The sequence below is a fragment of the Copidosoma floridanum genome, unplaced genomic scaffold (assembly GCF_036245765.1).
Source record: "Copidosoma floridanum isolate Cflo_tuat_1 unplaced genomic scaffold, Cflo_Japanese_pri ptg000001l, whole genome shotgun sequence".
NCBI lineage: Eukaryota > Metazoa > Arthropoda > Insecta > Hymenoptera > Encyrtidae > Copidosoma > Copidosoma floridanum.
In genome coordinates this window covers 3655422-3682388 of record NW_028321878.1, presented here as the reverse complement: position 1 = coordinate 3682388, position 26967 = coordinate 3655422, and the positions used below count along the sequence as shown (strand labels likewise).

Below are 26967 nucleotides of genomic sequence, written 5' to 3'. Positions count from 1 at the left end.
AAAAAAAAAAAAAAAAAAAAACAGTTGCTCGGAGTAAAAATAAGAATCAGTAGCGCGCGTAGCGACCGTAGTAGTTGGCTGCACGGCCACCCTCGATGGGATTGCAGGAGAAGAGTGCGTCCCCTCGGTAACCCTCGGCGCACCTGAAAAGTAAGTGATAATTTTTTGTTTTATCGATTCATCGATACCCACGTATTGAATAATTTACATAAATTTTATCACTCTTAATGTATTTTTTTTATACCTCCTTGATACTTGGCGTGTATTTCTTTTAGTATGATTAATAATACTTACTGGCACGCTGCAATGTGTCTTCTAGGTGTACAATTGGCATTTAAACCGCACTCATGGCCCGTGCACGGGTTCTGACAGGCAAAGTTGATGCACGCCTGATTGTCCGGGCACTCGTTGTTGGACAAGCACTCGCCCCTCTTACAACTGATAACATAATATGTCATACATCACTTAAATCAGATCAAATTGCATACAATGCAATATATATACACGCGTGTACCTGATTAGCGCGTTTCCAACATAGCCGTGGGGACACCTGCACACCGGGCCCTTCTTACCCGTGTTGTCATGGCCCGGTCGGCACTCGGCGTTGGCACCGCACGGATTCCCGCTGCACAGGTCCTCTGCAAGTCAATGAACATTGTAGCCCCAAAGAGTTATTGTTGTTATCGGGGGCATTTTGCATAATGTACGCGCTAATATTAATTTAATACACGTATGTATGTATATATTATACCATCGGTAAAGGGCCGACAGAAAACGAAGGGGTCGCCAGTTTTGTCCTTGGGACAACTGCAGACGGGCGTTACGTCGCGGAGCTCGCGATTGGCGTTGGTGCCGCAGGTGCCCTCGCAAGGATCGACGCATTTCTGATAGAGGCAGGCAGGCTTGCCGGCAGGACAGTCGGAGTGCTGGGTGCACTCGGGCTGGCAGGATATGAGCGGGTTACCCAGCCAATTCTGCAAGAATGAGAAAAAAAATTTCAATGGTTATGTATTTTACGTATGTAATGTATATGTGGTTTAAAAGATGTGTATGATGATGATGACCTTGGGACAGGCGCAGTTGGCTCGGTGGTTGATGACGTTGCACTCGGCGCTCTCGGCGCATACGGAGGCGCACGGGCTCTCGCAGCGAAAGTCCTTCGAGCAGTGCTGGTGCTGGGGACAGTCAAAGTCGGACTCGCACTCGTGACGGCAGCCTTCGAGAGGACGCCCTCGGTATCCCGACAAACAAGAGCACACCGCCACGCCGTTCTTGACTTCGCACTTGGTGTTGGCCCCACAAGGATTTGGGCTCTTGCACGGCGCCTCTGTTTGGGATATCATCATGAAATTTACTTTTACGCCAGGGAGTAAATGTATGTAGTTGTTCATAACATTGAGAAAAAAAGAAAAAAAAAGAAAAAATGTACTTGCCAGGGTCGTAGACGCAATTGTGCAGAGGATTGCCCGTGTGACCTGGAGGACAGTTGCACACCGGCATGTGGTTGACCGTCTGGCAGAGCGCGTTTGTGCCGCAGGCGTAGGTACACGGATCGATGCATCGGTTCCCACTGCAGGTGCGGCTTCCAATGCAATCCTCGTTTACTGCAATTTCGGGGACAAAACAGATATATTATTTCTTTTATTTGCAGGATTTTTAATCCCCATTGATTCCCGTTAAAAATTTTTAAATTATATTTTAGTATTGGTAATTTAAAAAACATATACGCGCTCGGTTAATGATTGTTGATCAAAGTGACCATGCACACCCTTTATTGAATTGCACTATTTTTCTTTTTAACTCGCATTTATTTTATTTTCAGAAAAGAAACGAGTTAATCGGTATAGTAGTTGTTCGAATCGTAATAGAAGAAGATAAAAAAAATAAAATAAATTGTGAGAACTAGTCAATAACGCGATCCAGAAATGTGTGATGAAAAGATTACGAAATAAGGCTCGATGAGGAACCAAAAAAAGGGGCTACGTGACCTTGCGCGTTCGCCGTGCGTAATAATATAATCGTTTGCCATGCAATTATGGTATATACAAGTGAGCTTGATACTCTACTTGTATGTACTATATTTCCGTAAATATATATACACGCGCACACCTTTTTATGGTGACGTAAGTGCTCGATGATAGATTAGGCATTGCCAATTAAGTATGTTGCAGGTATACGAAACGTAAAAACTGACATTGTGGCTGATGATGATGATGATGATTATAATAATAATAAATACTTACTGATGCATTCGACACGCTCGCACCTCGTAAGAGGATCGCCATCGTACAGATTCAAACACGAACAAACCGGCCGGCCCTCGCTCATCGTACACCTGGCGTGCTGGCCGCATGTGTGGCTATCACAACTGGTTGCTGTGTGTTTGTTGAAAACCATGTATGTTCATTTTTTTTTCTTTGCAATTTTTGTTCCCAACCCACGACATATTTCGCTTCAATTACAGAAAAAAATTTCACTTTCGTAAAAATGGTAAAAAATGGTAAAAAACGTCTTTCCCCACCTTATAATTATTAGAAAATGGCTCGAAACCATAAAAAAATTTAAAGATCCAAATTGGGGTGGAGCACCACTTCTGCGTAATTACCGCATTTTCTAATTTTAAAATAGCAACAATTTTTTAAATTTATTTTAAGAGAAAAATATTTTTTCCTTATAACCGGCCAAGAGATTTCAAACCATTTCTATGATCCTCAAAAAAAAATTCCCCTTTTTCCGGGATTAGCGCAACGAAATACTTAGTGTGTCCCAAGTCTTGGAAAATTGTTTCTCATTGATTCAAGGTTGATAAATAAATCGGAGGTATAACAAAGGTGCACTTCATAAATAAATTTAAGTCATCGAGTAAAAACCTGTATCAAATGTATACCTCCACGTGCAAAAAATGAACCTTGTATGGGTATACACAAGTATAGTTTGAAACCAGTTGACCTTCGCCATAGAATGATAATACGTCAGAGGCCCATATATTTATACAAATAATATTACTTCGTCGTTGAAATATCTCAAAAACGAATCGGCTTGCGGGTTTTTTAATTTTATTTTCGATCTTTAAATATTATCTTCGCTCTTCTACGCGTATAGGGATACACTTTACTCGTAAGATTGTTTTTATTTTATCAGTTAATGCTATAGTATACATCAAAGAAAATTTTTTAACGACTGTTCCAATGAACAGATGTAAAAAATAAAATAAAATAAAATTCAGAGTTGCCGGAAAAACACAAGGTATAATGATAAAATCGATTTAAAGCTTCTCCTACTAGTATTTCTGAATTGCTACGTGTAAGAAAAACCTCCAGTCTTCGTTCGCATACGCGGCGAATAATCGTTTCCTGTAACTTTGAGACTTACTCTGCCAAGTACGCGATTGAATAAGGGGTATCATAAAAATTCTTCGCTCCACTTGCTTATATATACAGTGCACACCTATTATTGCGTAATAATTAAAATGATGGACAATTACCTCGAGCACCCGATTGGTTGGGTCTTTTGCGCATCAACAGAACATCAAAAATAATAACCGCGAAAAATAAGTAATTATTTAACCGATCTATATCAATTATCGTTTGAGCGAAGATTTCAATCGCACGAGTTTCAATAGCTGAATTTTCGTAAAAAAAAATTAATTTCCTTATTTACTCAATAGTTGAATGTATAGTGTTGGGGAAAATAAAAACAACAACAAGGGCACTTACCTCCACTGAGTACCTTCGAGCCGTAAAATACGTTGCTTGCCCATGGGCAGCATCGCCACCGCCGAAGTGGCACACAGCGCGACCAGCAGAACTGTAGTCTGCATTAGCTTCATTTTGCTAGCTGTAGACCTTTTCAAAAAGCGAAGAAAAGAAAGTTGTATCGTTTATCGGTTTAAAATATCGGTTTAAAATATCGATTTTGAAAATTGAGAGATCAATAATTTATATTTTGAAGGCTCGCAATGGAAAAAGCGAATTATCGTTTTCCGCGAGGCAAACAAGATTGATCAAGTATGTACCCAGGAAAAAAAAGGTTCGGAAGCTCACTTGAAGCCGACGACTGATTTGAATGAAAAATTGGCAAGGTAAGTGTATACACAGATGTAACGATCGAAGAGCGGAGAGTACGTATAAAAGAGTACTTATACGCGACGGTTAAACGATCCGCGCTTGGCTGGACCGCGAGGCGAACTGACTCTGAAATCGTCAAAAGCAAGTCACTATATAATCCCATGGCTACAACGTTTAAGTTAAAAGCGATGTGTGTATATATATATGCACATGTGAGTACACCGATGGAATCCATGGCCAGTAAGCGCCCCGGGTTTTGCGGGGATTGGCGCTTGTGTTATTTTATTTATTTAATTAATAAACAAAGCGGCCAGTAAGCGCCCCGGGTTGTGTGGGGATTGGCGCTTGTGTTATTTTATTTATTTAATTAATAAACAAAGCGGCCAGTAAGCACCCCGGGTTGTGTGGGGATTGGCGCTTGTGTTATTTTATTTATTCAATTAATAAACAAAGCGGCCAGTAAGCACCCCGGGTTGTGTGGTGATTAGCGCTTGTGTTATTTTATTTATTCAATTAAAAAACAAAGCGGCCAGTAAGTGCTCTGAGTTGTGTGGGGATTAGCGCTTGTGTTATTTTATTTATCATTTTAATTATCAAAGCGGCCAGTAAGTGCTCCGGGTTGTGTGGGGATTGGCGCTTGTGTTACTTTATTTATTCAATTAATAAACAAAGCGGCTAGTAAGCGCCCCGGGTTGTGTGGTGATTGGCGCTTGTGTTATTTTATTTATTCAATTAAAAAACAAAGCGGCCAGTAAGTGCTCCAAGTTGTGTGGGGATTGACGCTTGTGTTATTTTATTTATTCAATTAATAAACAAAGCGGCCAGTAAGTGCTCCGGGTTGTGTGGGGATTGGCGCTTGCGTTATTGTTTAATGTATTTTATTAATTAATAAAGCTTGTGATACTGCTTTTAGGCGCGTTGGGTTATTGGGTTAAATAGCTTAGGATTAATTTATCAAGTTATGGTGTATAAAATGTTGTCGAGTTATCTGGGGTTTTGCGTCTTGCTCCATATAGCCAATTTGAATTTCCCGCAAGTTTGCCAGTCACATTTGAGAACACTGCTTGCACAGATGCACAGTCACGCCATCACGGCTGCAGTCGCGGGTAGCGGGCGATGGTATGATTGACGCGACCGTTAAATATTACAATGAAAATGTTGTCCGATCGATTATTCCTTACGCTTTACAAATACAATTGAAGTTAAATTAACTATATTTATGTGGATTCGAAAAATTAGCTCTTGATATCACTTTTCTTCAAATTATAGGACCAAAACCGTCGAAAAAACCACGACTTCCACTCTCGACTGTATAATACTACCATACATGTCATTTATACCCTTTTGACGAATATTCCGCTAACCGGCAAAAAGAGAGAGTGAGCGAGTGCGAAGATGCATTTATAAATATACGTATACGTGTGCGCGTAAGTATGCGAATCGAGAACCAAAGGAAAGAAAAGAGAACCAATAACTGATCCATCTCGTACTTTGTTAATCCTCACAATGGTTTTTTGCTGCAACAATAGCGTTTATATTTCATATTTTTTGTTCCCGATATTTTGAATTCAACGTAAGCATCATGTCCTCGCGCTTTTGGGCGGCGCGCATTTTGTACAGTGTTGCACTTTGAAAGTCTCTACTTTATACTACTACAGTGAAAAGAAAGTTGTACATTTTTGACTAATAAGTAAGTAGCGTACACAGGGTTAATTGGGAATCAAGGAAATCATATTTGCGGAAGACTGTAGGTTTATCTTTAAGTAAAACGGCGTTGAGGACAAATTTGTGAGTCACTGGAAACTTTGGAGCGGTGCTCTGTGCCGTACCGGCGCAACTTTCTCTTACGCTTCATTTTCCATAATGACAAAGTGAAAATATACATGTGTAGGTACTTGGGTCTCGAAAAGCGCATGAGCTTATTTTTCAAGAACACCACTGGTAGGGGGATAGATAACAAATGGATTATGTATATGTGTGGAAGGTAGCAGGACACCGGCTCGTCCGCACCACAGTCGTTTCTCCACCTTTGAATAGTACAGACATCTAACTGGCTACTCCTGCACAGTGCCGCATTTTGTGCCGCACTTTGATATTCAAGATCCACACTCCAGTGCATACCCAAGGTCAGTTTTTTAGATTTTATATTTACTGTTTATCACTTTAGTTAAAGTGAACGCAATAAGCTAACCCGTCTCCAAATTGCTTTAGACATACCGCAAACATAGTTTGACCAAAGTTGCACTACATTCGTGATGAATTTCTCACTGGATCAGCGCCAGGTATACGTGGACATGATCCTGGAAGTCTGCTCCCAGATCCACTCGGACCACGTAGCCGCGGCTACGAGGGCGATGAACGAAGAGTTGCTGTGCGTGACGGGGTGCCAGACCATCGGCACGTACATGAACCGGGTTTTCGCGACGCTGCACAGACTACGTAAGGAAGCTGAGCAAAAACTTGAGTTAGCCGTGTTCTACGAGATGGAGCAGATCCAGGATTCCGAGGTGGAATTCGAGCACACCACCGCCGTAGACACGCCATGTGTGGATAATTTTGACAGCTTCGCCTTGTACCAGAAGTTGGCCAAGTGGATTTTATCGGAGCAACAGTTGAAGGACAACGGCTATCCGCTGCCACACCCGGACGGTACAAAAGTAAGTGTCTTTAATTATTATTTGTGGTGCGTTAGGTTTGTCCTGAGTCATGCGACCCGCGGCAGCCCAACTCGACCAAAGAACGCTTCTTTCTGTCAACGTCGCGCGAGTTCGGGCCCCCACGGGTCGCTCGCGGCCGCTAAACTGCCCGACCCAGAGTACGTCACATAGTGTACTTTGTCGCGCATAGTACTTTGTTTCCTCGGCGACGGCAACAAGTAAAATTGTGCACCGGGAAATCACTGCGCTCGGGAGGACTTTCCTTATATACCTATATATAGAGCACAAAGCGCAACCGTCGGTTTACGCTTTCGGGCCGCACTTTGCCGCGAAGCAACAGTTGAACTTTGCACCCTACGCATGAGTAAGAAAAATCGACTTGTGTTAAGATGGCTACAAGGAAGTTTTTTTTTTTTTTTATATTTCTAAGGGTCGAGCGACGTTGTACACAAAGTATCCTAGAGGCCAATTGACTCCTGTAGTGCCGAATCAGCGTTACTGCTCTCGTTGTCGCAAGCCGTACATGGTTGATGAGCACGGCATTGTTGTGGACAGAGAGAACTGCGTTTATCATTACGCGAGAAAATACACAACTAGTGGACAGAGCAAGTACTTGTGCTGTGATCAAAGTAGTTGGTCCAACGGATGCTGTGAAGCTCCATGTCACGTTTCACATATCGTGGACGCGGACAACCTCCGGGGCTACGTGGCAACTGTCGATAAAGGTTCACATTTTTTTTTTTTTTTTTTTAATTGAACAATGTTTGCGACGAAAATCAGATCAGTGGATTTATTTGAGTTTTTTTTTTTTTTTTTTTTTTTAAGACATCAGTGCCGAGGAACAAGGGGTGTTCTCGCTCGACTGTGAAATGTGCTTCACGACGCAAGGCCTGGAGTTGACGCGCGTTACCGTCATCAACAAACAATTTCAAGTTGTCTATGAAACTTTCGTTAAACCCTCGAATCCCATCGTCGATTATAACACCAGGTGATTGTTTAACCACATTAATCTCTCGGAAAAAAGAGTAACGTGCACGATATTAATCTTTTTCTTTTTTTAGATTTTCCGGCATTTCCGAATCTGACATGAAAGATGTGACGACGACGTTACTCGATGTGCAGGCGTCTCTTCTTGCTCTAATATCCTCCAAGACTATACTGATAGGCCACAGTCTCGAAAGTGATTTAAAGGCACTGAAATTGATCCACAATACCGTAGTAGATACGAGTGTTATGTACCCACACGAAAGCGGACCACCTTTCAAACGGGCACTAAAAAGTCTATCTTCCGAATATCTCCAGAAGATTATTCAAAACGACGGTAAATATTGCTGTGGATATTATCATGCAAGAACATTTCTTTTTATTCCATCGCTTATTTCATAATTTTTAATGTCTCAGTTGGTGGTCACGACAGCAAAGCAGATGCCATAACTTGTATGGAGCTCGTTCTTTTGAAGGTCAAAGAAGAAGAAAATGATCTCCAGTAAAGTGAAACATTTTTTGATAGATTTACATCTACTGTAGTGTACTGCCCAAATGTGATATAAAAATTTCGTACCATACTGTGATAATATACACATGAATAACTTCTCAAAAAATGTTTATGTAAATACTCAACGAGATTTTTTATATAAAAATTGGCAACATAACTGTCATGTAATCTAGACTGTTATACCTCTAGTCGGTCTAAAAAAAAGTGATATCTTATACTTACCTGGTTGATTTTTTGTTTGCCCAAAGATGTATTGACTGTGAAAAGGAAATATTTTTATACTCTAGGGTAACAAAAATAACATGAATGTATTTTGAACAAACTTTTGTGATGAATGTTGTACGGTTTTAACAAATCCCCGTTTGTGATTACAACCATCGATACAACACAATGACAATCGTAGAAATAAGAACCATGTAAATGTAAGTATTTGACGAATAAAATACATATCTTATGAATCCTAATTATAGTTTCTTATTATTTTTAAATTTTCATGCACCTTCTTGTTTCATTCTAATGTATAAAAGACTTTTATTTAATTTATATCTTGTGAAAAATAACTAACTTCAATAGATGCAATGATATTCTTGGAACTTTATAAATTCATGAAGTTTTATAAGCCAAGAAGTTTATTGGTGAATTAAATAATCCAATATTTATAATTTTTATTGAACACATAAAACCATATGTGTTTAGTTTTGTACCTAAATATTTGCCGACAAACCTGTACAATCAGAGAGTCTTATCTTTCAAAGCCTCTCTGAGGCTTGAGAACCTTGTCAGTATGTTGCACATGAACTTATAAAAAAGAATAATTTTACACATAAAGAAAAACTTGTTGTAAATGACAGTATTCTAGTTTATTAAGTTACACAGATTAAACACTTCAAAGTTTACATACGCGCGAGTATAACAAGATAAATTAATACAAGATTACGCATGCATAGAAGCACGTGTCGGGGCCCCATAAATAAGCGAGTTATAACAGATGTGATCGCTATTTAAGCAACTATTAAGCCTATGGCTACCAATCATTTATAAAGGCCAACAAGCCTGATATTAAACAAATACGAAACGCCAGTGGCGGATCAGGTTGCAACAGCACGATGCAAAGTGGCAAACTCGTGAGAGGCAGAGAGCGCTACGCGTGCTCTCTCTCTCAGCGCTACGAGAAGACTGGCTCAAGATGAGAAGCTTAGTGCCAACACAAAAAAGGAGGGAGCGCCTTAATGTCTCATGTGTACGAATGGGCAACTCACCTCGAATAGGCGCAGCGGCCGTAATTATAAGTTGATTTTCCCTACGTTGTGTTTAACCATTTTTGAAATGCTCACATGAAACGTCGCTTTAACAAAAAAAAAGGATTTACGCCGTAACAAACCTTTTCTAAATTTAAATTGCGTCTCGTTCGTTATTCTTATATTAAAGTTAAAGTAATTTTCCGATCATACGCCTTTATCATCGCGTAAATTTGCAATGCCCTAGAGACCGTTTTACCTTTACTCTTGTACCTTTATTTATCAATGTACTAGAAGTTTTTACTTTAACTTTTGTCTTTATAAATATTGCTCTGCGAGCATAGTAAGTTAGTTAGCGCGCCGCGGCGGCAGAGAAAGCTTCTCTTCGCTTGCCTTCACTTGAGCACATTTTCATAATTTAAGCACTGTAAATATATTGTAAATATTTTTATTGCACATTTGCGTTACATTTATTTTCCGCCGTAAACCACTTCCACCTCTACACGACTAAACTGGATTAGAAGCAGCATAAAACCCCTTCCCTCGTGAACAATATGATTAGCCAATACTGCCAATTTTTTTTATTCCTTGAAACTCTTTTTAATATTAAATATCCTTTAATAATTTTTTTTTACTTTAAAATAATTTTATCAAGTTATCTATAACTTTATAATTTTTTGAAAATATTTTTAGTTTTATCTTATTGTGTTACCGTAGGTAACAATAATATGCAATATTATTTATATATATATATATATATACATTTATGACAATGATGCAGACGCTCTGTAAGCCAGTAAGCCTTCTCTCCTGCAAAAGTTGTACATTTTTGACTAATAAGTAAGTAGCGTACACAGGGTTAATTGGGAATCAAGGAAATCATATTTGCGGAAGACTGTAGGTTTATCTTTAAGTAAAACGGCGTTGAGGACAAATTTGTGAGTCACTGGAAACTTTGGAGCGGTGCTCTGTGCCGTACCGGCGCAACTTTCTCTTACGCTTCATTTTCCATAATGACAAAGTGAAAATATACATGTGTAGGTACTTGGGTCTCGAAAAGCGCATGAGCTTATTTTTCAAGAACACCACTGGTAGGGGGATAGATAACAAATGGATTATGTATATGTGTGGAAGGTAGCAGGACACCGGCTCGTCCGCACCACAGTCGTTTCTCCACCTTTGAATAGTACAGACATCTAACTGGCTACTCCTGCACAGTGCCGCATTTTGTGCCGCACTTTGATATTCAAGATCCACACTCCAGTGCATACCCAAGGTCAGTTTTTTAGATTTTATATTTACTGTTTATCACTTTAGTTAAAGTGAACGCAATAAGCTAACCCGTCTCCAAATTGCTTTAGACATACCGCAAACATAGTTTGACCAAAGTTGCACTACATTCGTGATGAATTTCTCACTGGATCAGCGCCAAGTATACGTGGACATGATCCTGGAAGTCTGCTCCCAGATCCACTCGGACCACGTAGCCGCGGCTACGAGGGCGATGAACGAAGAGTTGCTGTGCGTGACGGGGTGCCAGACCATCGGCACGTACATGAACCGGGTTTTCGCGACGCTGCACAGACTACGTAAGGAAGCTGAGCAAAAACTTGAGTTAGCCGTGTTCTACGAGATGGAGCAGATCCAGGATTCCGAGGTGGAATTCGAGCACACCACCGCCGTAGACACGCCATGTGTGGATAATTTTGACAGCTTCGCCTTGTACCAGAAGTTGGCCAAGTGGATTTTATCGGAGCAACAGTTGAAGGACAACGGCTATCCGCTGCCACACCCGGACGGTACAAAAGTAAGTGTCTTTAATTATTATTTGTGGTGCGTTAGGTTTGTCCTGAGTCATGCGACCCGCGGCAGCCCAACTCGACCAAAGAACGCTTCTTTCTGTCAACGTCGCGCGAGTTCGGGCCCCCACGGGTCGCTCGCGGCCGCTAAACTGCCCGACCCAGAGTACGTCACATAGTGTACTTTGTCGCGCATAGTACTTTGTTTCCTCGGCGACGGCAACAAGTAAAATTGTGCACCGGGAAATCACTGCGCTCGGGAGGACTTTCCTTATATACCTATATATAGAGCACAAAGCGCAACCGTCGGTTTACGCTTTCGGGCCGCACTTTGCCGCGAAGCAACAGTTGAACTTTGCACCCTACGCATGAGTAAGAAAAATCGACTTGTGTTAAGATGGCTACAAGGAAGTTTTTTTTTTTTTTTATATTTCTAAGGGTCGAGCGACGTTGTACACAAAGTATCCTAGAGGCCAATTGACTCCTGTAGTGCCGAATCAGCGTTACTGCTCTCGTTGTCGCAAGCCGTACATGGTTGATGAGCACGGCATTGTTGTGGACAGAGAGAACTGCGTTTATCATTACGCGAGAAAATACACAACTAGTGGACAGAGCAAGTACTTGTGCTGTGATCAAAGTAGTTGGTCCAACGGATGCTGTGAAGCTCCATGTCACGTTTCACATATCGTGGACGCGGACAACCTCCGGGGCTACGTGGCAACTGTCGATAAAGGTTCACATTTTTTTTTTTTTTTTTTTAATTGAACAATGTTTGCGACGAAAATCAGATCAGTGGATTTATTTGAGTTTTTTTTTTTTTTTTTTTTTTTAAGACGTCAGTGCCGAGGAACAAGGGGTGTTCTCGCTCGACTGTGAAATGTGCTTCACGACGCAAGGCCTGGAGTTGACGCGCGTTACCGTCATCAACAAACAATTTCAAGTTGTCTATGAAACTTTCGTTAAACCCTCGAATCCCATCGTCGATTATAACACCAGGTGATTGTTTAACCACATTAATCTCTCGGAAAAAAGAGTAACGTGCACGATATTAATCTTTTTCTTTTTTTAGATTTTCCGGCATTTCCGAATCTGACATGAAAGATGTGACGACGACGTTACTCGATGTGCAGGCGTCTCTTCTTGCTCTAATATCCTCCAAGACTATACTGATAGGCCACAGTCTCGAAAGTGATTTAAAGGCACTGAAATTGATCCACAATACCGTAGTAGATACGAGTGTTATGTACCCACACGAAAGCGGACCACCTTTCAAACGGGCACTAAAAAGTCTATCTTCCGAATATCTCCAGAAGATTATTCAAAACGACGGTAAATATTGCTGTGGATATTATCATGCAAGAACATTTCTTTTTATTCCATCGCTTATTTCATAATTTTTAATGTCTCAGTTGGTGGTCACGACAGCAAAGCAGATGCCATAACTTGTATGGAGCTCGTTCTTTTGAAGGTCAAAGAAGAAGAAAATGATCTCCAGTAAAGTGAAACATTTTTTGATAGATTTACATCTACTGTAGTGTACTGCCCAAATGTGATATAAAAATTTCGTACCATACTGTGATAATATACACATGAATAACTTCTCAAAAAATGTTTATGTAAATACTCAACGAGATTTTTTATATAAAAATTGGCAACATAACTGTCATGTAATCTAGACTGTTATACCTCTAGTCGGTCTAAAAAAAAGTGATATCTTATACTTACCTGGTTGATTTTTTGTTTGCCCAAAGATGTATTGACTGTGAAAAGGAAATATTTTTATACTCTAGGGTAACAAAAATAACATGAATGTATTTTGAACAAACTTTTGTGATGAATGTTGTACGGTTTTAACAAATCCCCGTTTGTGATTACAACCATCGATACAACACAATGACAATCGTAGAAATAAGAACCATGTAAATGTAAGTATTTGACGAATAAAATACATATCTTATGAATCCTAATTATAGTTTCTTATTATTTTTAAATTTTCATGCACCTTCTTGTTTCATTCTAATGTATAAAAGACTTTTATTTAATTTATATCTTGTGAAAAATAACTAACTTCAATAGATGCAATGATATTCTTGGAACTTTATAAATTCATGAAGTTTTATAAGCCAAGAAGTTTATTGGTGAATTAAATAATCCAATATTTATAATTTTTATTGAACACATAAAACCATATGTGTTTAGTTTTGTACCTAAATATTTGCCGACAAACCTGTACAATCAGAGAGTCTTATCTTTCAAAGCCTCTCTGAGGCTTGAGAACCTTGTCAGTATGTTGCACATGAACTTATAAAAAAGAATAATTTTACACATAAAGAAAAACTTGTTGTAAATGACAGTATTCTAGTTTATTAAGTTACACAGATTAAACACTTCAAAGTTTACATACGCGCGAGTATAACAAGATAAATTAATACAAGATTACGCATGCATAGAAGCACGTGTCGGGGCCCCATAAATAAGCGAGTTATAACAGATGTGATCGCTATTTAAGCAACTATTAAGCCTATGGCTACCAATCATTTATAAAGGCCAACAAGCCTGATATTAAACAAATACGAAACGCCAGTGGCGGATCAGGTTGCAACAGCACGATGCAAAGTGGCAAACTCGTGAGAGGCAGAGAGCGCTACGCGTGCTCTCTCTCTCAGCGCTACGAGAAGACTGGCTCAAGATGAGAAGCTTAGTGCCAACACAAAAAAGGAGGGAGCGCCTTAATGTCTCATGTGTACGAATGGGCAACTCACCTCGAATAGGCGCAGCGGCCGTAATTATAAGTTGATTTTCCCTACGTTGTGTTTAACCATTTTTGAAATGCTCACATGAAACGTCGCTTTAACAAAAAAAAAGGATTTACGCCGTAACAAACCTTTTCTAAATTTAAATTGCGTCTCGTTCGTTATTCTTATATTAAAGTTAAAGTAATTTTCCGATCATACGCCTTTATCATCGCGTAAATTTGCAATGCCCTAGAGACCGTTTTACCTTTACTCTTGTACCTTTATTTATCAATGTACTAGAAGTTTTTACTTTAACTTTTGTCTTTATAAATATTGCTCTGCGAGCATAGTAAGTTAGTTAGCGCGCCGCGGCGGCAGAGAAAGCTTCTCTTCGCTTGCCTTCACTTGAGCACATTTTCATAATTTAAGCACTGTAAATATATTGTAAATATTTTTATTGCACATTTGCGTTACATTTATTTTCCGCCGTAAACCACTTCCACCTCTACACGACTAAACTGGATTAGAAGCAGCATAAAACCCCTTCCCTCGTGAACAATATGATTAGCCAATACTGCCAATTTTTTTTATTCCTTGAAACTCTTTTTAATATTAAATATCCTTTAATAATTTTTTTTTACTTTAAAATAATTTTATCAAGTTATCTATAACTTTATAATTTTTTGAAAATATTTTTAGTTTTATCTTATTGTGTTACCGTAGGTAACAATAATATGCAATATTATTTATATATATATATATATATACATTTATGACAATGATGCAGACGCTCTGTAAGCCAGTAAGCCTTCTCTCCTGCAAAAGTTGTACATTTTTGACTAATAAGTAAGTAGCGTACACAGGGTTAATTGGGAATCAAGGAAATCATATTTGCGGAAGACTGTAGGTTTATCTTTAAGTAAAACGGCGTTGAGGACAAATTTGTGAGTCACTGGAAACTTTGGAGCGGTGCTCTGTGCCGTACCGGCGCAACTTTCTCTTACGCTTCATTTTCCATAATGACAAAGTGAAAATATACATGTGTAGGTACTTGGGTCTCGAAAAGCGCATGAGCTTATTTTTCAAGAACACCACTGGTAGGGGGATAGATAACAAATGGATTATGTATATGTGTGGAAGGTAGCAGGACACCGGCTCGTCCGCACCACAGTCGTTTCTCCACCTTTGAATAGTACAGACATCTAACTGGCTACTCCTGCACAGTGCCGCATTTTGTGCCGCACTTTGATATTCAAGATCCACACTCCAGTGCATACCCAAGGTCAGTTTTTTAGATTTTATATTTACTGTTTATCACTTTAGTTAAAGTGAACGCAATAAGCTAACCCGTCTCCAAATTGCTTTAGACATACCGCAAACATAGTTTGACCAAAGTTGCACTACATTCGTGATGAATTTCTCACTGGATCAGCGCCAGGTATACGTGGACATGATCCTGAAAGTCTGCTCCCAGATCCACTCGGACCACGTAGCCGCGGCTACGAGGGCGATGAACGAAGAGTTGCTGTGCGTGACGGGGTGCCAGACCATCGGCACGTACATGAACCGGGTTTTCGCGACGCTGCACAGACTACGTAAGGAAGCTGAGCAAAAACTTGAGTTAGCCGTGTTCTACGAGATGGAGCAGATCCAGGATTCCGAGGTGGAATTCGAGCACACCACCGCCGTAGACACGCCATGTGTGGATAATTTTGACAGCTTCGCCTTGTACCAGAAGTTGGCCAAGTGGATTTTATCGGAGCAACAGTTGAAGGACAACGGCTATCCGCTGCCACACCCGGACGGTACAAAAGTAAGTGTCTTTAATTATTATTTGTGGTGCGTTAGGTTTGTCCTGAGTCATGCGACCCGCGGCAGCCCAACTCGACCAAAGAACGCTTCTTTCTGTCAACGTCGCGCGAGTTCGGGCCCCCACGGGTCGCTCGCGGCCGCTAAACTGCCCGACCCAGAGTACGTCGCATAGTGTACTTTGTCGCGCATAGTACTTTGTTTCCTCGGCGACGGCAACAAGTAAAATTGTGCACCGGGAAATCACTGCGCTCGGGAGGACTTTCCTTATATACCTATATATAGAGCACAAAGCGCAACCGTCGGTTTACGCTTTCGGGCCGCACTTTGCCGCGAAGCAACAGTTGAACTTTGCACCCTACGCATGAGTAAGAAAAATCGACTTGTGTTAAGATGGCTACAAGGAAGTTTTTTTTTTTTTTTATATTTCTAAGGGTCGAGCGACGTTGTACACAAAGTATCCTAGAGGCCAATTGACTCCTGTAGTGCCGAATCAGCGTTACTGCTCTCGTTGTCGCAAGCCGTACATGGTTGATGAGCACGGCATTGTTGTGGACAGAGAGAACTGCGTTTATCATTACGCGAGAAAATACACAACTAGTGGACAGAGCAAGTACTTGTGCTGTGATCAAAGTAGTTGGTCCAACGGATGCTGTGAAGCTCCATGTCACGTTTCACATATCGTGGACGCGGACAACCTCCGGGGCTACGTGGCAACTGTCGATAAAGGTTCACATTTTTTTTTTTTTTTTTTTAATTGAACAATGTTTGCGACGAAAATCAGATCAGTGGATTTATTTGAGTTTTTTTTTTTTTTTTTTTTTTTAAGACGTCAGTGCCGAGGAACAAGGGGTGTTCTCGCTCGACTGTGAAATGTGCTTCACGACGCAAGGCCTGGAGTTGACGCGCGTTACCGTTATCAACAAACAATTTCAAGTTGTCTATGAAACTTTCGTTAAACCCTCGAATCCCATCGTCGATTATAACACCAGGTGATTGTTTAACCACATTAATCTCTCGGAAAAAAGAGTAACGTGCACGATATTAATCTTTTTCTTTTTTTAGATTTTCCGGCATTTCCGAATCTGACATGAAAGATGTGACGACGACGTTACTCGATGTGCAGGCGTCTCTTCTTGCTCTAATATCCTCCAAGACTATACTGATAGGCCACAGTCTCGAAAGTGATTTAAAGGCACTGAAATTGATCCACAATACCGTAGTAGATACGAGCGTTATGTACCCACACGAAAGCGGACCACCTTTCAAACGGGCACTAAAAAGTCTATCTTCCGAATATCTCCAGAAGATCATTCAAAACGACGGTAAATATTGCTGTGGATATTATCATGCAAGAACATTTCTTTTTATTCCATCGCTTATTTCATAATTTTTAATGTCTCAGTTGGTGGTCACGACAGCAAAGCAGATGCCATAACTTGTATGGAGCTCGTTCTTTTGAAGGTCAAAGAAGAAGAAAATGATCTCCAGTAAAGTGAAACATTTTTTGATAGATTTACATCTACTGTAGTGTACTGCCCAAATGTGATATAAAAATTTCGTACCATACTGTGATAATATACACATGAATAACTTCTCAAAAAATGTTTATGTAAATACTCAACGAGATTTTTTATATAAAAATTGGCAACATTACTGTCATGTAATCTAGACTGTTATACCTCTAGTCGGTCTAAAAAAAAGTGATATCTTATACTTACCTGGTTGATTTTTTGTTTGCCCAAAGATGTATTGACTGTGAAAAGGAAATATTTTTATACTCTAGGGTAACAAAAATAACATGAATGTATTTTGAACAAACTTTTGTGATGAATGTTGTACGGTTTTAACAAATCCCCGTTTGTGATTACAACCATCGATACAACACAATGACAATCGTAGAAATAAGAACCATGTAAATGTAAGTATTTGACGAATAAAATACATATCTTATGAATCCTAATTATAGTTTCTTATTATTTTTAAATTTTCATGCACCTTCTTGTTTCATTCCAATGTATAAAAGACTTTTATTTAATTTATATCTTGTGAAAAATAACTAACTTCAATAGATGCAATGATATTCTTGGAACTTTATAAATTCATGAAGTTTTATAAGCCAAGAAGTTTATTGGTGAATTAAATAATCCAATATTTATAATTTTTATTGAACACATAAAACCATATGATTAGCCAATACTGCCAATTTTTTTTATTCCTTGAAACTCTTCTTAATATTAGATATCCTATAATAATTTCTTTTTACTTTAAAATAATTTTATCAAGTTATCTATAACTTTATAATTTTTTGAAAATATTTTTAGTTTTATCTTATTGTGTTACCGTAGGTAATAATAATATGCAATATTATTTTTATGTGTAAATATATATATATTTATGACAATGATGCAGACGCTCTGCAAGCCTTCTCTCCTGCTCTGTCGATTTCCACAAGCAGACGAGCTGACGACGTGACGACTAAAATTTTACGAATTCGTAAAGATAACAATGATAACGGTATAGATATAGGACCGTTTTAAGTAGGCGTTATCATGAAATCTAGAAAAAAACTGTGGAACACATTAATTGTATTTTTCGTCACCTCCTATTCACCTATTCAAGTAAACCAGTGATTGACGTATATGATATGGATAGAGGTTGTGTTCATCTCGTACAAAAATAAAACAAAGCATCATACAGAGAGCGTTAAGTGTAAAAAAAAAAAAAAATAAAGTAAAATAAAACTTACATTGACTCAAGTGAGAGAGTGAAGGTATACAGTATGGATTCGTGGGATGAAGAGTCTACGGATTACATGAATAACAACGGCGAAATGGCCAAGCCTACGGACTTTTATCTAGGCTTAAGCTTAGCCATTGCTTCGAGTGCCTTTATTGGTTTGTTCTTACTTACATTTGGTACAAAAATATAATGTGTGATGAGTTTTTTGTGTCTTAATAGTTATTTAATTGTTGTAACAATCACCTTGATGCTTCATCTTTGTAATGTTTGCTTTCTATCCTATAAAAATACATATAGTGTTACAAAATGCTTTGAACAAGTTTGTGTGTACTTTTATTTGAGTGCAAAAGTGACAGCAATGTGCTGATTTAGAGACTTTATCATTGCAAGAGTGTTTAAACACAAACTCTACAGTTTAGGTGCACGGAAATTAATGTCAAAAAATACTAAAAACGATTTTTTTTAGGTGCAAGTTTTATCATTAAAAAGAAGGCATTGATCAAATTACAAAAATATGGAGGCCTCAGGGCTGGTGCAGGTGGTTTTGGTTATTTAAGAGAGCTGGTGTGGTGGGCTGGCTTATTGTCAAGTACGTTTTATTTCCATTATTTCTCACATAGAAATGTGTAATGTGGTTTAATAACAATTTTGTACTTCTTTTAACAGTGGGAATCGGTGAGGCAGCTAATTTTGCAGCTTATGCATTTTCACCTGCAACTCTTGTCACACCACTTGGCGCACTGAGTGTTTTGGTATCAGCTATTTTGGCATCAAAGTTTCTCAATGAACATTTAAATTTACTTGGAAAGGTACCTACACGCACCTTCCAAAAGGTTTGAATTATTTTAAAATACAAAGTTCACTTGTCTTGTAGATCGGCTGTTTTTTATGTATGCTGGGCTCGACTGTTTTAGTTATACACTCACCAAAAGAGGAGGAAATCTCCACTATGGAAAATTTGGCTGCAAAGATGCAAGATTTTTCATTCATAATTTATACTCTTTGTGTATTAACAGCGTGCATATCGATAATTTTTTACTTTGGTCCGCGTTATGGCAAAAATAATATCATAGTGTACATCTTATTGTGTTCATCATGTGGCTCCTTGACGGTTATGTGCTGCAAAGGCATTGGAATATCGTTAAGGGAATCCATCGACGGAAAAAATGAAATGGGTAACTGGTTGACTTGGGCTCTTCTGTTTTCTCTTGTTTTCTTTATCATGCTGCAGATGAATTATCTCAACAAATCTCTAGATTTGTTCAACACCAGCATTGTTACTCCAATCTACTACGTATTTTTTACAACATTTGTGATAATAGCGTCAGCCATTTTATTCAAAGAATGGTCAAAAATGAGTTTTGAAGATGTTCTAGGCTGCCTGTGTGGATTTATGACTATTATCATTGCCATATTCTTATTGAATGCCTTTAAAGACTTGGACGTTAGTTACAGCGACGTACGGCAAATATTTAGACCGAAAAAAGAAATTTCATCTCTCAACAGCTCAAGGAAGAGTATTGATTCATTAGATGAGCGCGGACAAATCCGATATGATGTGGAACGTAACTACGGCAGTAGTATCACTCGTTCTATGTGACGGTTTACCGACTAAAAAGCTTACAAGCTTATTACATGTCTAAGCTGCTGCTGACAATTTTTTTAAAAAAGTTTTATCACATACGTATATTCTAGTCAATTCGATAAATATATATATACATATATTCCGGCTATTTAAAGTCTACGCATTTTTTACCGCAATGTATACAAATGTATAATATACACATGAGATAAAATGTATTCATCATTTATATTTATATGTATATAAAAATGAAATTTGTATAAGACTGTTGTTTCCAGTTAAAAAGGACGGAATTGACTATTGCGATTCTTGCTGTATATTTTATAACTCATTGAGATTGTTTGAAAAAATATAAAATGAAATCAAGTATGTACAAATATTTTTCGCATTGTTGCTAAATACATTATTTTTTAATTATTCGATAAGTGTCTTTAATTGTTCCTCTGGCTCATGATTTAACATAAATATGTTCACATATTAATTATGATTCATAATTGTGCATAGGTACACGCCCGAACCACGTCGACGTCGTCGTCTCTCGTATTTCCCCAAGAAAAAAAGAGACAGCGCATGCGTGCGGACAGCAATTTTCATATATATTCTTTGTGTCAAAAATGGCGTTTAACTTAGCCGCTTTTTCGTACATAGTGTCACTAATTGGCGATGCTTTCCTCATATTTTTCGCAATTTTTCACGTAAGTTGTAAAAACTCTTTTAGATTGATACATACATTTTTTTTTATTTTACTCCAAAGATGTAGTTTTGTAAATTCTCCTTTTCACTTAACCTCTTGTAGGTAAATCATTGTAATTTGCTTACTCACATCAACTTAGTCATTCAATATTTTTTTTTAATTGTGCAGATTCTGTTTAATTAGCTGTGATTTGTGATTTATTTTCAGGTTATCGCATTTGATGAGCTTAAAACAGAATTTAAAGATCCTATTGATCAATGTAACAGCTTAAACCCAGTAAGTTTTGCAATTTCATATGAATTTCTATAAAATATGTGAATCTCCAAAATAATGTAATGTTTTTTCTTTCAAAGCTTGTACTTCCAGAATATGCGATCCATCTCATTATGAATGTGTTGTTCCTGATTAGTGGTCAGTGGTTTGCTCTTATTTTTAATGTTCCATTGATTGCCTATCACATAAACAGGTATAGAACCAGGCCAGTAATGACCAGTCCTGGCTTATATGATCCTACAAGTATCATGAACATGAACGACCTAAATAAGTGCCAACGAGAAGGATGGGTTAAGCTGGCATTTTATCTTCTCTCATTCTTCTACTATTTATATGGGTAAAAACTTATTTATAACATGTAGCTTACAATCAATCCACACAAAATGTGTTTTTTCCTTTCAAAGTTTTAAAATAAACTAATTTTGTTTTGTTTGTATTTCAGGATGATCAGCTCGCTGATTAATGCATGAATAAATTTCTTTAAATGTCGTTAAAGACAAGACTGCGTTACCAATTGAAAAAATCACAACTCCAACTTTCCCCTTATTTATGAAGAAATCGTTTTTGTTTTAACTTGTAAATATCACTGGTATGTCTTATTTTTCTATTACTTTAAAATATTTGTTGTTGGGCTTAATGTGTTTTAAAAAATGTATTTATTGCCCTTCATGAAGAACTGATAATTCATCATTTTGTATAAAGTAATTAAACTGTAAAAGTTAATAATAGATTTAAAGAAAAGATTAGTTTTTAAATAAATGATATTAGTTACGCAAAAAAAAATTTTTAGATAATATTTAATTATGATAACAATGTACAAAATAAAAGATCAAATAACTTAGGCAACCAAATTAATATTTTAACTTTATCTGATAAAGAAAATATGCATACAAACAATACAAAATGCAAAATTTCTAATACTTTCGTAGATGAAAAATTTAAGTATAAAAACAAAAACTCGTTTTTTTCAGTGTAATTCTGGTTAGTTGCTTAAAAATGACTAGCTAACGTAATAAACTTCAATGCATGATTTTTAATAGATTACAGTTTAATATATCACTAATTGTAAATAAATTTTATAAAATTTGATTGCTTGAAAATTATCATAAAGTGTATAAATACTTCATGATGTATTTGTAAATGCAATAAAATACCAAAAAATATTAATAGCAAAAAGTTTTTTCTATAAATCTCACAATATTCTACCTGCTTAACTTTTCTTTTAACCATTCTTCTGTTAGCTCATCCAACTCTCGTACTTCATAAACTCTAGTCAGACCAGCCTCCCTTTGCAAAAATAATTTCATTCCTGCATAAAGTACTTGGAGTTCCATTTGAATGTCTCTTGGAGTATAAAATATGAAACACATGGGATATGATATTCTACCATCAGAATGTTCCATTTTGTAACTGTATACAATATATCTTGGCTCATGTTCAGGAATGATTTCTTGAAGTTCTTCTATCTGAATATCCTGATACAAAAATATATAATTTATTATAGAAGTCTTTGAGTACTTAGTTATCATTCATTAAGAATAACTTATTTACCTCTATTAGGTTATCGACGCAGATCTTTTGTTTTTCTCTATCAACTTTCACTGAAAATATAGTACGAAATTTAGTATTAAGTATAATAAATTTGGCAAGAAATGTAATACTTACATAAAAGGGCTGCATTCTTTTGACTTTTTCGAAACCTAAACTCTTTCAGAGCATTCTTAACATCATCTTTAATATCACACATACTATTAGAAGTCTGTAACAAAAAATAATTTTATTTTCAATAATTGATTTTCATTTCGTGGGTTTATTCATGCATTAACTATTTTTCAAGCTGTATACCATTGAAAATAAGTAAAATAGTAAATTTTAACATGTAATACAGTACAACTCATGAATCAAGCATTAAATATAAGAATTCCCAAGTCTGTTGGCTCTCCTGTCATTTTCATCATCGAAAATAACAAACCAACGCGTTTGACATATTACACATCACCAGCTGACGAAATGTAATCTTAATAATAAACATATGACGAAGTAAACATTGCTATATAGCGCAACCAGCTGGTAAGCCGTAACCGAGCACAAATCAAAACACACATCACCTGCTTCGAGCCAACTCCCCATAAAGTGTCATGAGTAATGAGAGTGAGTGTTTACCATTTTTGCTGCAGTTTTTGACACTTGCACTTGTTGTCTTCGTTGTCACAACTACGTGATGGCTCTATACCTTCACCTTGGATTCTCGATCGTGACTGTACCAAAAAAATACAAAAAAATTAAGTAACTCTTCTCCAGTACTTCATATAAAATTGTGATGGTAGAGTTGCCTCGGTATAGAGTCAGCGGATGTAGTATGATGCCCGCAGAAACCAAACATTTTATGACTCAAAGGTGACGGTCGTCGTCGTCTCTCTCTCTCTCTCTCCCCTTCTCTTTGCTTCATCGTACGACCCATTGTGTGAAGGTCTTCCTTTTTTTATCCTTTTTTTCTTTTGCGAGTAAGTATATACTTATATGTTGGTACTGGAACACGATCATGCACATGTACCAAGATGACCAAGTACAATTATTACACAATAGATGTGTAAGAGTGCACGTTTACTCCTTAATACTTCACACACACCTAACGCTAATCGGCTAATCGCAAAAGTGTAAATTAAGTACTCTTGAGTCGAAATGAAAAATTATAATAATTGCTGCAAAGTGCATCCATGTAGTATGATGTAATGTTTGTAAAATGATGCATACTTATATGGTTTTGATGCACTCGGAAACCGAGGATCCGAGAAGTGAAGAGAAAAAAAAGGTTCATTCCAGCTTTCATTTTGCCTTATCACTGAAAAATAAAATAACGAAGTCACCCAACATCCTCTAAATATTTACAATCTTCCAATACAATTACCTGTTCGTTGCTGTCGTTATTTTCAACATGAAATACGAGAGAAAAAACCTTATCCATTAAAATTTTTTTTCGATACCCCCGATCATTCCTTTCCTCAATATTTATATGCATGTAAATTTACTCGACACTTAATTTTTTTATTTTTAGCAGTAATGTACGTACAAAGTAGAATCACCAAACACTTTATTCATGAAAATGTAATAAAAAAAAAAAAATAAATAATTCTCCACCTAAGTACCATAAGTTATATTATCTGTAAGCTATATAGTCTGTAAAGATTACATTTAAAAGTTATTGTAGATACAGGGTACAATTAATGTTACTTTAAATTTCAAATTAAAACAATAATCAAGTAATACAGAAAATAAATAAATAAACTTATTTGACGGCAGTGGCGGGAGGGAGGTGGTGTTGTTCTTCCCCCAATATAAAATATCCCCATTTAAATTCTTAGTCCGAGACGCCCCCTCGCGCCGACAACAAGAAGCAACGTATCCAGTGGTGGCGCATGCGCGTCAATTGACTCCCCCCCACACACCCCCGCAGGCTGTGGTAGAGAGCGTGTCAGCCATGTTTGTTGTTGTTATTGTTGTTGTTGTCTCGGGCTGAGCGAAGAACAGTATAGAGCACTGCTCGGCGAAAGAGAGCAAGGGAGAGAGAGAGAGAGAGAGGGTGGGATGGGAAGGGTCGCTCAGAGGAACGGCGGAGAGAGAGCAACGTCGAATCAGGTTCGACGGCCAGGCCAGGTAGACAAACGGAGCCCTGCGTAACGTCAGCGCCGCGCGGCAGCATCATCGTCGTTGTCCGGTCGTCGTCACCGCGAAAGGAAGAAAAGCAGTAGAGAAAGAGAGAAAGGATGTACGTGTGTGTGCGACAGAAGCACGAGCTCTCTCTCTCTCTCTCCGCTGACTCCGCTCCGTCGCTCCGTGTCTTATTATTATTTCTCGCGTCAGAGAGTCGAGAGAGAGCGCCCTGTCGCCGTCGTCGCCGTCGTTAGTTGTCGTATACATGCACTTGGCGTAGGTCGTACGTCGTACAACGTCGTGTGTCCCTGTATATACACCTACAACGGGCCTTTCTCCTCATCTCGAGCGTCGTTCCCGTCGTGCGGATGCTCCTTCCGATTCATCCGACGCGATTATAACAGTGTGACAAAAGGTGAAGAACTGCGTTAAAACGAGAGAAGACTCTCCTCTCCGAAGTTTTCGCGTGTGTGCGTGTGTGTGCTTGTGTGTGAGAATAATATTTTGTGAGAGTACAAAAAAGTGACTGCCAGTGCTTTTGCGACATCATCTGGGGGCACTCTGATTACCAACCAGCTTTCCGATTCTCCCTGGGCTCGGCTGTGACCAGTGGTCCGTTTCTCGATTGGCATCGCCAAATTATCGGGTGAGTGTGTGCGTGTTTACCTCCAGCAGCAACAGGATCGGGATTCGGGACTAATCAAACGAATCGACTCCGAAACTCCAAAACGATGAAATCGTCAACACACACGCGTGCTCGCTACTATTATTAAGTACACACCCTCATTAATACATATACTTTTTTCTTTCTTTTTTTTATCAATGCGTACTAACCTCAAGGGTATGTTGAACACATATTATACATGACATATTCACACGCATTACATGCAACAGTATACTTGATAGTTGATGGTTGCTCCGATTTTTTTTTTTCTCGGTATACTTACGCAGCCAACTTTTGGCGAATCTACTCTGCTTATGTAAAAGACTATAGAAATAATAGCGACATCGGTGAGATGTAAAAGTTATAATTAAAACAGTAATGATGTGTAGGTATAGCGTATAATGGACTTTTGAGATGATGTGATACGGAAGGAAGGGGTATTGAGAGTCGGTGGCTTTTTTTATATATCTTTGCGAGGCTGTATATAGCTATAGTCGCGGCGCGTGCGTTATTCTCTCTCAGCTGTGTGATGCCTGTTTAGCGGCGACCCTGGCGCACAGAGTGTAGCCCGAAAATAAAGGGGAGAGAGAAGAGTCTCGCTCCATCCACCACCTTCGTCGTTAATCTACGATCTGCCCACCATACCTTTTTTTTCTCCATCCTCTCTCTCGTCTCTTTCGGTCCATTTCATCCTTTCGAGGCATGGGAACACGTATTTGTCTTTTGCTAGTGTAAGTATATATTGGTGCGTCAGCTTGTGTCGGAACATTCGTGTCTAGAAAAAAAAAAAAAAAAAAAAAAGAGAAAAATTGCACCTTCACTGTACAGCCAGTTTTTAAAGTACATCCTGCTCACATCGAGGCTTCGCTTGTCATTGTATATGTACAACGAGTTTAAATCGGCCGTGTTGCGCTTCGATGGTTTATTTAATGATGTAAAACGCGAGTAAGACCTAAATCAAAATTCTAAGTGGTAAAGCTCTCTCCCCCTGTTTCTCGCGAGCAAGCAGGCGAGCTCCTTTGTTCTCCCAAGCAAAGAGGAGCTCGTGTCAAAACGAGCGAGGAACGGGCATGGATAATAAAACCGACTTTTCTTTTTCTTTTTTGTTTTTTAGTTTTTTAAGACGATTCCCTTCTGCGTATTTTTTGTGAGCGTGAAAAAAAAAGGACGAGGGCTGAAACGGGGCGGGGGGGGAGTAGGAGAAGCACCAGGAAGAGAGCAAGGAGAGAGAGAGAGAATACACACGCACGCTGTGAGGTTCCCCGAAACGTGTGTATGATAAGACTTAAATGTGTATATGGGTACGTGTAACGAAGGAGATGATGGATACAGAAACCAGAGAAGCAGAGGAGGAGGAGAAGAGAAAATAAGGGAGGTCCGGCTCTCTTTCTCTCTCTGTATGGGGTCGGGGTCGTCGTACGTTCTTGACGAGTCTGACGACCCGCCAAGGTCCTTGTCCTTGTGTTGATGTCCTCCTCTACACCGTCATACTCTCGCCTGTGCGTGTGCTCTGCATCTTTTTCGCTTTCTCTCTCTCCCTTCCTTCTCCTCCTCATTATCG

At 38.5% G+C, this 26967-nt stretch overlaps 7 protein-coding genes and 1 pseudogene across 8 annotated transcripts in view; 6 read left to right on the top strand and 2 right to left on the bottom strand.

The window, feature by feature from the left end:
- Positions 1-46: 46 nt before the first annotated feature.
- LOC149375995 (uncharacterized) lies at positions 47-3829 on the bottom strand (annotated as a pseudogene).
- Positions 3830-6361: 2532 nt separating this feature from the next.
- Positions 6362-8214, top strand: LOC149375994 (RNA exonuclease 1 homolog). The gene is made up of 5 exons (XM_089588842.1): positions 6362-6724; positions 7155-7449; positions 7550-7712; positions 7786-8045; positions 8126-8214. Exons 1-5 carry the CDS (start codon positions 6362-6364, stop codon positions 8212-8214), a joined length of 1170 nt encoding a protein of 389 aa, XP_089444968.1.
- Positions 8215-10901: 2687 nt separating this feature from the next.
- LOC149375993 (RNA exonuclease 1 homolog) lies at positions 10902-12754 on the top strand. The gene is made up of 5 exons (XM_089588836.1): positions 10902-11264; positions 11695-11989; positions 12090-12252; positions 12326-12585; positions 12666-12754. Exons 1-5 carry the CDS (start codon positions 10902-10904, stop codon positions 12752-12754), a joined length of 1170 nt encoding a protein of 389 aa, XP_089444962.1.
- A 2687-nt stretch (positions 12755-15441) lies between these two features.
- On the top strand, positions 15442-17294 carry LOC149375992 (RNA exonuclease 1 homolog). The gene is made up of 5 exons (XM_089588828.1): positions 15442-15804; positions 16235-16529; positions 16630-16792; positions 16866-17125; positions 17206-17294. The coding sequence occupies exons 1-5, from the start codon at positions 15442-15444 to the stop codon at positions 17292-17294; spliced, it is 1170 nt and encodes a 389-aa protein (XP_089444954.1).
- A 974-nt stretch (positions 17295-18268) lies between these two features.
- On the top strand, positions 18269-20298 carry spict (magnesium transporter spict). The gene is made up of 4 exons (XM_014354440.2): positions 18269-18697; positions 19009-19131; positions 19209-19351; positions 19417-20298. The coding sequence occupies exons 1-4, from the start codon at positions 18583-18585 to the stop codon at positions 20140-20142; spliced, it is 1107 nt and encodes a 368-aa protein (XP_014209926.1). The 5' UTR covers positions 18269-18582; the 3' UTR covers positions 20143-20298.
- A 421-nt stretch (positions 20299-20719) lies between these two features.
- cni (protein cornichon) lies at positions 20720-22145 on the top strand. Its single transcript, XM_014354450.2, has 4 exons — positions 20720-20819; positions 21026-21094; positions 21172-21428; positions 21534-22145. The coding sequence occupies exons 1-4, from the start codon at positions 20739-20741 to the stop codon at positions 21559-21561; spliced, it is 435 nt and encodes a 144-aa protein (XP_014209936.1). The 5' UTR covers positions 20720-20738; the 3' UTR covers positions 21562-22145.
- LOC106640419 (Glia maturation factor) lies at positions 22140-23607 on the bottom strand. The gene is made up of 4 exons (XM_014354456.2): positions 23255-23607; positions 22757-22850; positions 22643-22692; positions 22140-22566 (listed from the first exon to the last, which is right to left on the bottom strand). The coding sequence occupies exons 1-4, from the start codon at positions 23255-23257 to the stop codon at positions 22294-22296; spliced, it is 420 nt and encodes a 139-aa protein (XP_014209942.2). The 5' UTR covers positions 23258-23607; the 3' UTR covers positions 22140-22293.
- A 1153-nt stretch (positions 23608-24760) lies between these two features.
- The window catches only part of Dora (zinc finger SWIM domain-containing dorado), a 70059-nt gene continuing 67852 nt past the window's right edge, over positions 24761-26967 (top strand). For both annotated transcript variants that reach the window (XM_014354479.2, XM_014354476.2), the window contains exon 1: positions 24761-25388. The gene's annotated coding sequence lies outside the window, so the exon portion shown is untranslated. The remainder of the gene's footprint in view (positions 25389-26967) is intronic.

What these genes read in the sequence shown, in the direction of transcription:
- LOC149375994 (XM_089588842.1), top strand. Translation starts at nt 6,362, where the DNA reads ATGATCCTGGAAGTCTGCTCCCAGATCCACTCGGACCACGTAGCCGCG. An exon ending in CGTGGCAACTGTCGATAAAG is followed by an intron (nt 7,450 to 7,549) that starts GTTCACATTTTT and finishes TTTTTTTTTAAG; the next exon opens with ACATCAGTGCCGAGGAACAA. An exon ending in GAAGATTATTCAAAACGACG is followed by an intron (nt 8,046 to 8,125) that starts GTAAATATTGCT and finishes TTAATGTCTCAG; the next exon opens with TTGGTGGTCACGACAGCAAA.
- LOC149375992 (XM_089588828.1), top strand. Translation starts at nt 15,442, where the DNA reads ATGATCCTGAAAGTCTGCTCCCAGATCCACTCGGACCACGTAGCCGCG. An exon ending in CGTGGCAACTGTCGATAAAG is followed by an intron (nt 16,530 to 16,629) that starts GTTCACATTTTT and finishes TTTTTTTTTAAG; the next exon opens with ACGTCAGTGCCGAGGAACAA. An exon ending in ATCGTCGATTATAACACCAG is followed by an intron (nt 16,793 to 16,865) that starts GTGATTGTTTAA and finishes TTCTTTTTTTAG; the next exon opens with ATTTTCCGGCATTTCCGAAT.
- LOC149375993 (XM_089588836.1), top strand. Translation starts at nt 10,902, where the DNA reads ATGATCCTGGAAGTCTGCTCCCAGATCCACTCGGACCACGTAGCCGCG. An exon ending in CACACCCGGACGGTACAAAA is followed by an intron (nt 11,265 to 11,694) that starts GTAAGTGTCTTT and finishes TATATTTCTAAG; the next exon opens with GGTCGAGCGACGTTGTACAC. An exon ending in GAAGATTATTCAAAACGACG is followed by an intron (nt 12,586 to 12,665) that starts GTAAATATTGCT and finishes TTAATGTCTCAG; the next exon opens with TTGGTGGTCACGACAGCAAA.
- spict (XM_014354440.2), top strand. Translation starts at nt 18,583, where the DNA reads ATGGATTCGTGGGATGAAGAGTCTACGGATTACATGAATAACAACGGC. An exon ending in GTGGGCTGGCTTATTGTCAA is followed by an intron (nt 19,132 to 19,208) that starts GTACGTTTTATT and finishes TTCTTTTAACAG; the next exon opens with TGGGAATCGGTGAGGCAGCT. An exon ending in ATTTAAATTTACTTGGAAAG is followed by an intron (nt 19,352 to 19,416) that starts GTACCTACACGC and finishes CTTGTCTTGTAG; the next exon opens with ATCGGCTGTTTTTTATGTAT.
- cni (XM_014354450.2), top strand. Translation starts at nt 20,739, where the DNA reads ATGGCGTTTAACTTAGCCGCTTTTTCGTACATAGTGTCACTAATTGGC. An exon ending in TATTTTTCGCAATTTTTCAC is followed by an intron (nt 20,820 to 21,025) that starts GTAAGTTGTAAA and finishes ATTTATTTTCAG; the next exon opens with GTTATCGCATTTGATGAGCT. An exon ending in TTCTTCTACTATTTATATGG is followed by an intron (nt 21,429 to 21,533) that starts GTAAAAACTTAT and finishes TTTGTATTTCAG; the next exon opens with GATGATCAGCTCGCTGATTA.
- LOC106640419 (XM_014354456.2), bottom strand. An exon ending in AAAGAATGCAGCCCTTTTAT is followed by an intron (nt 22,693 to 22,756) that starts GTAAGTATTACA and finishes CTATATTTTCAG; the next exon opens with TGAAAGTTGATAGAGAAAAA. An exon ending in GCGTCGATAACCTAATAGAG is followed by an intron (nt 22,567 to 22,642) that starts GTAAATAAGTTA and finishes TTTTTGTATCAG; the next exon opens with GATATTCAGATAGAAGAACT.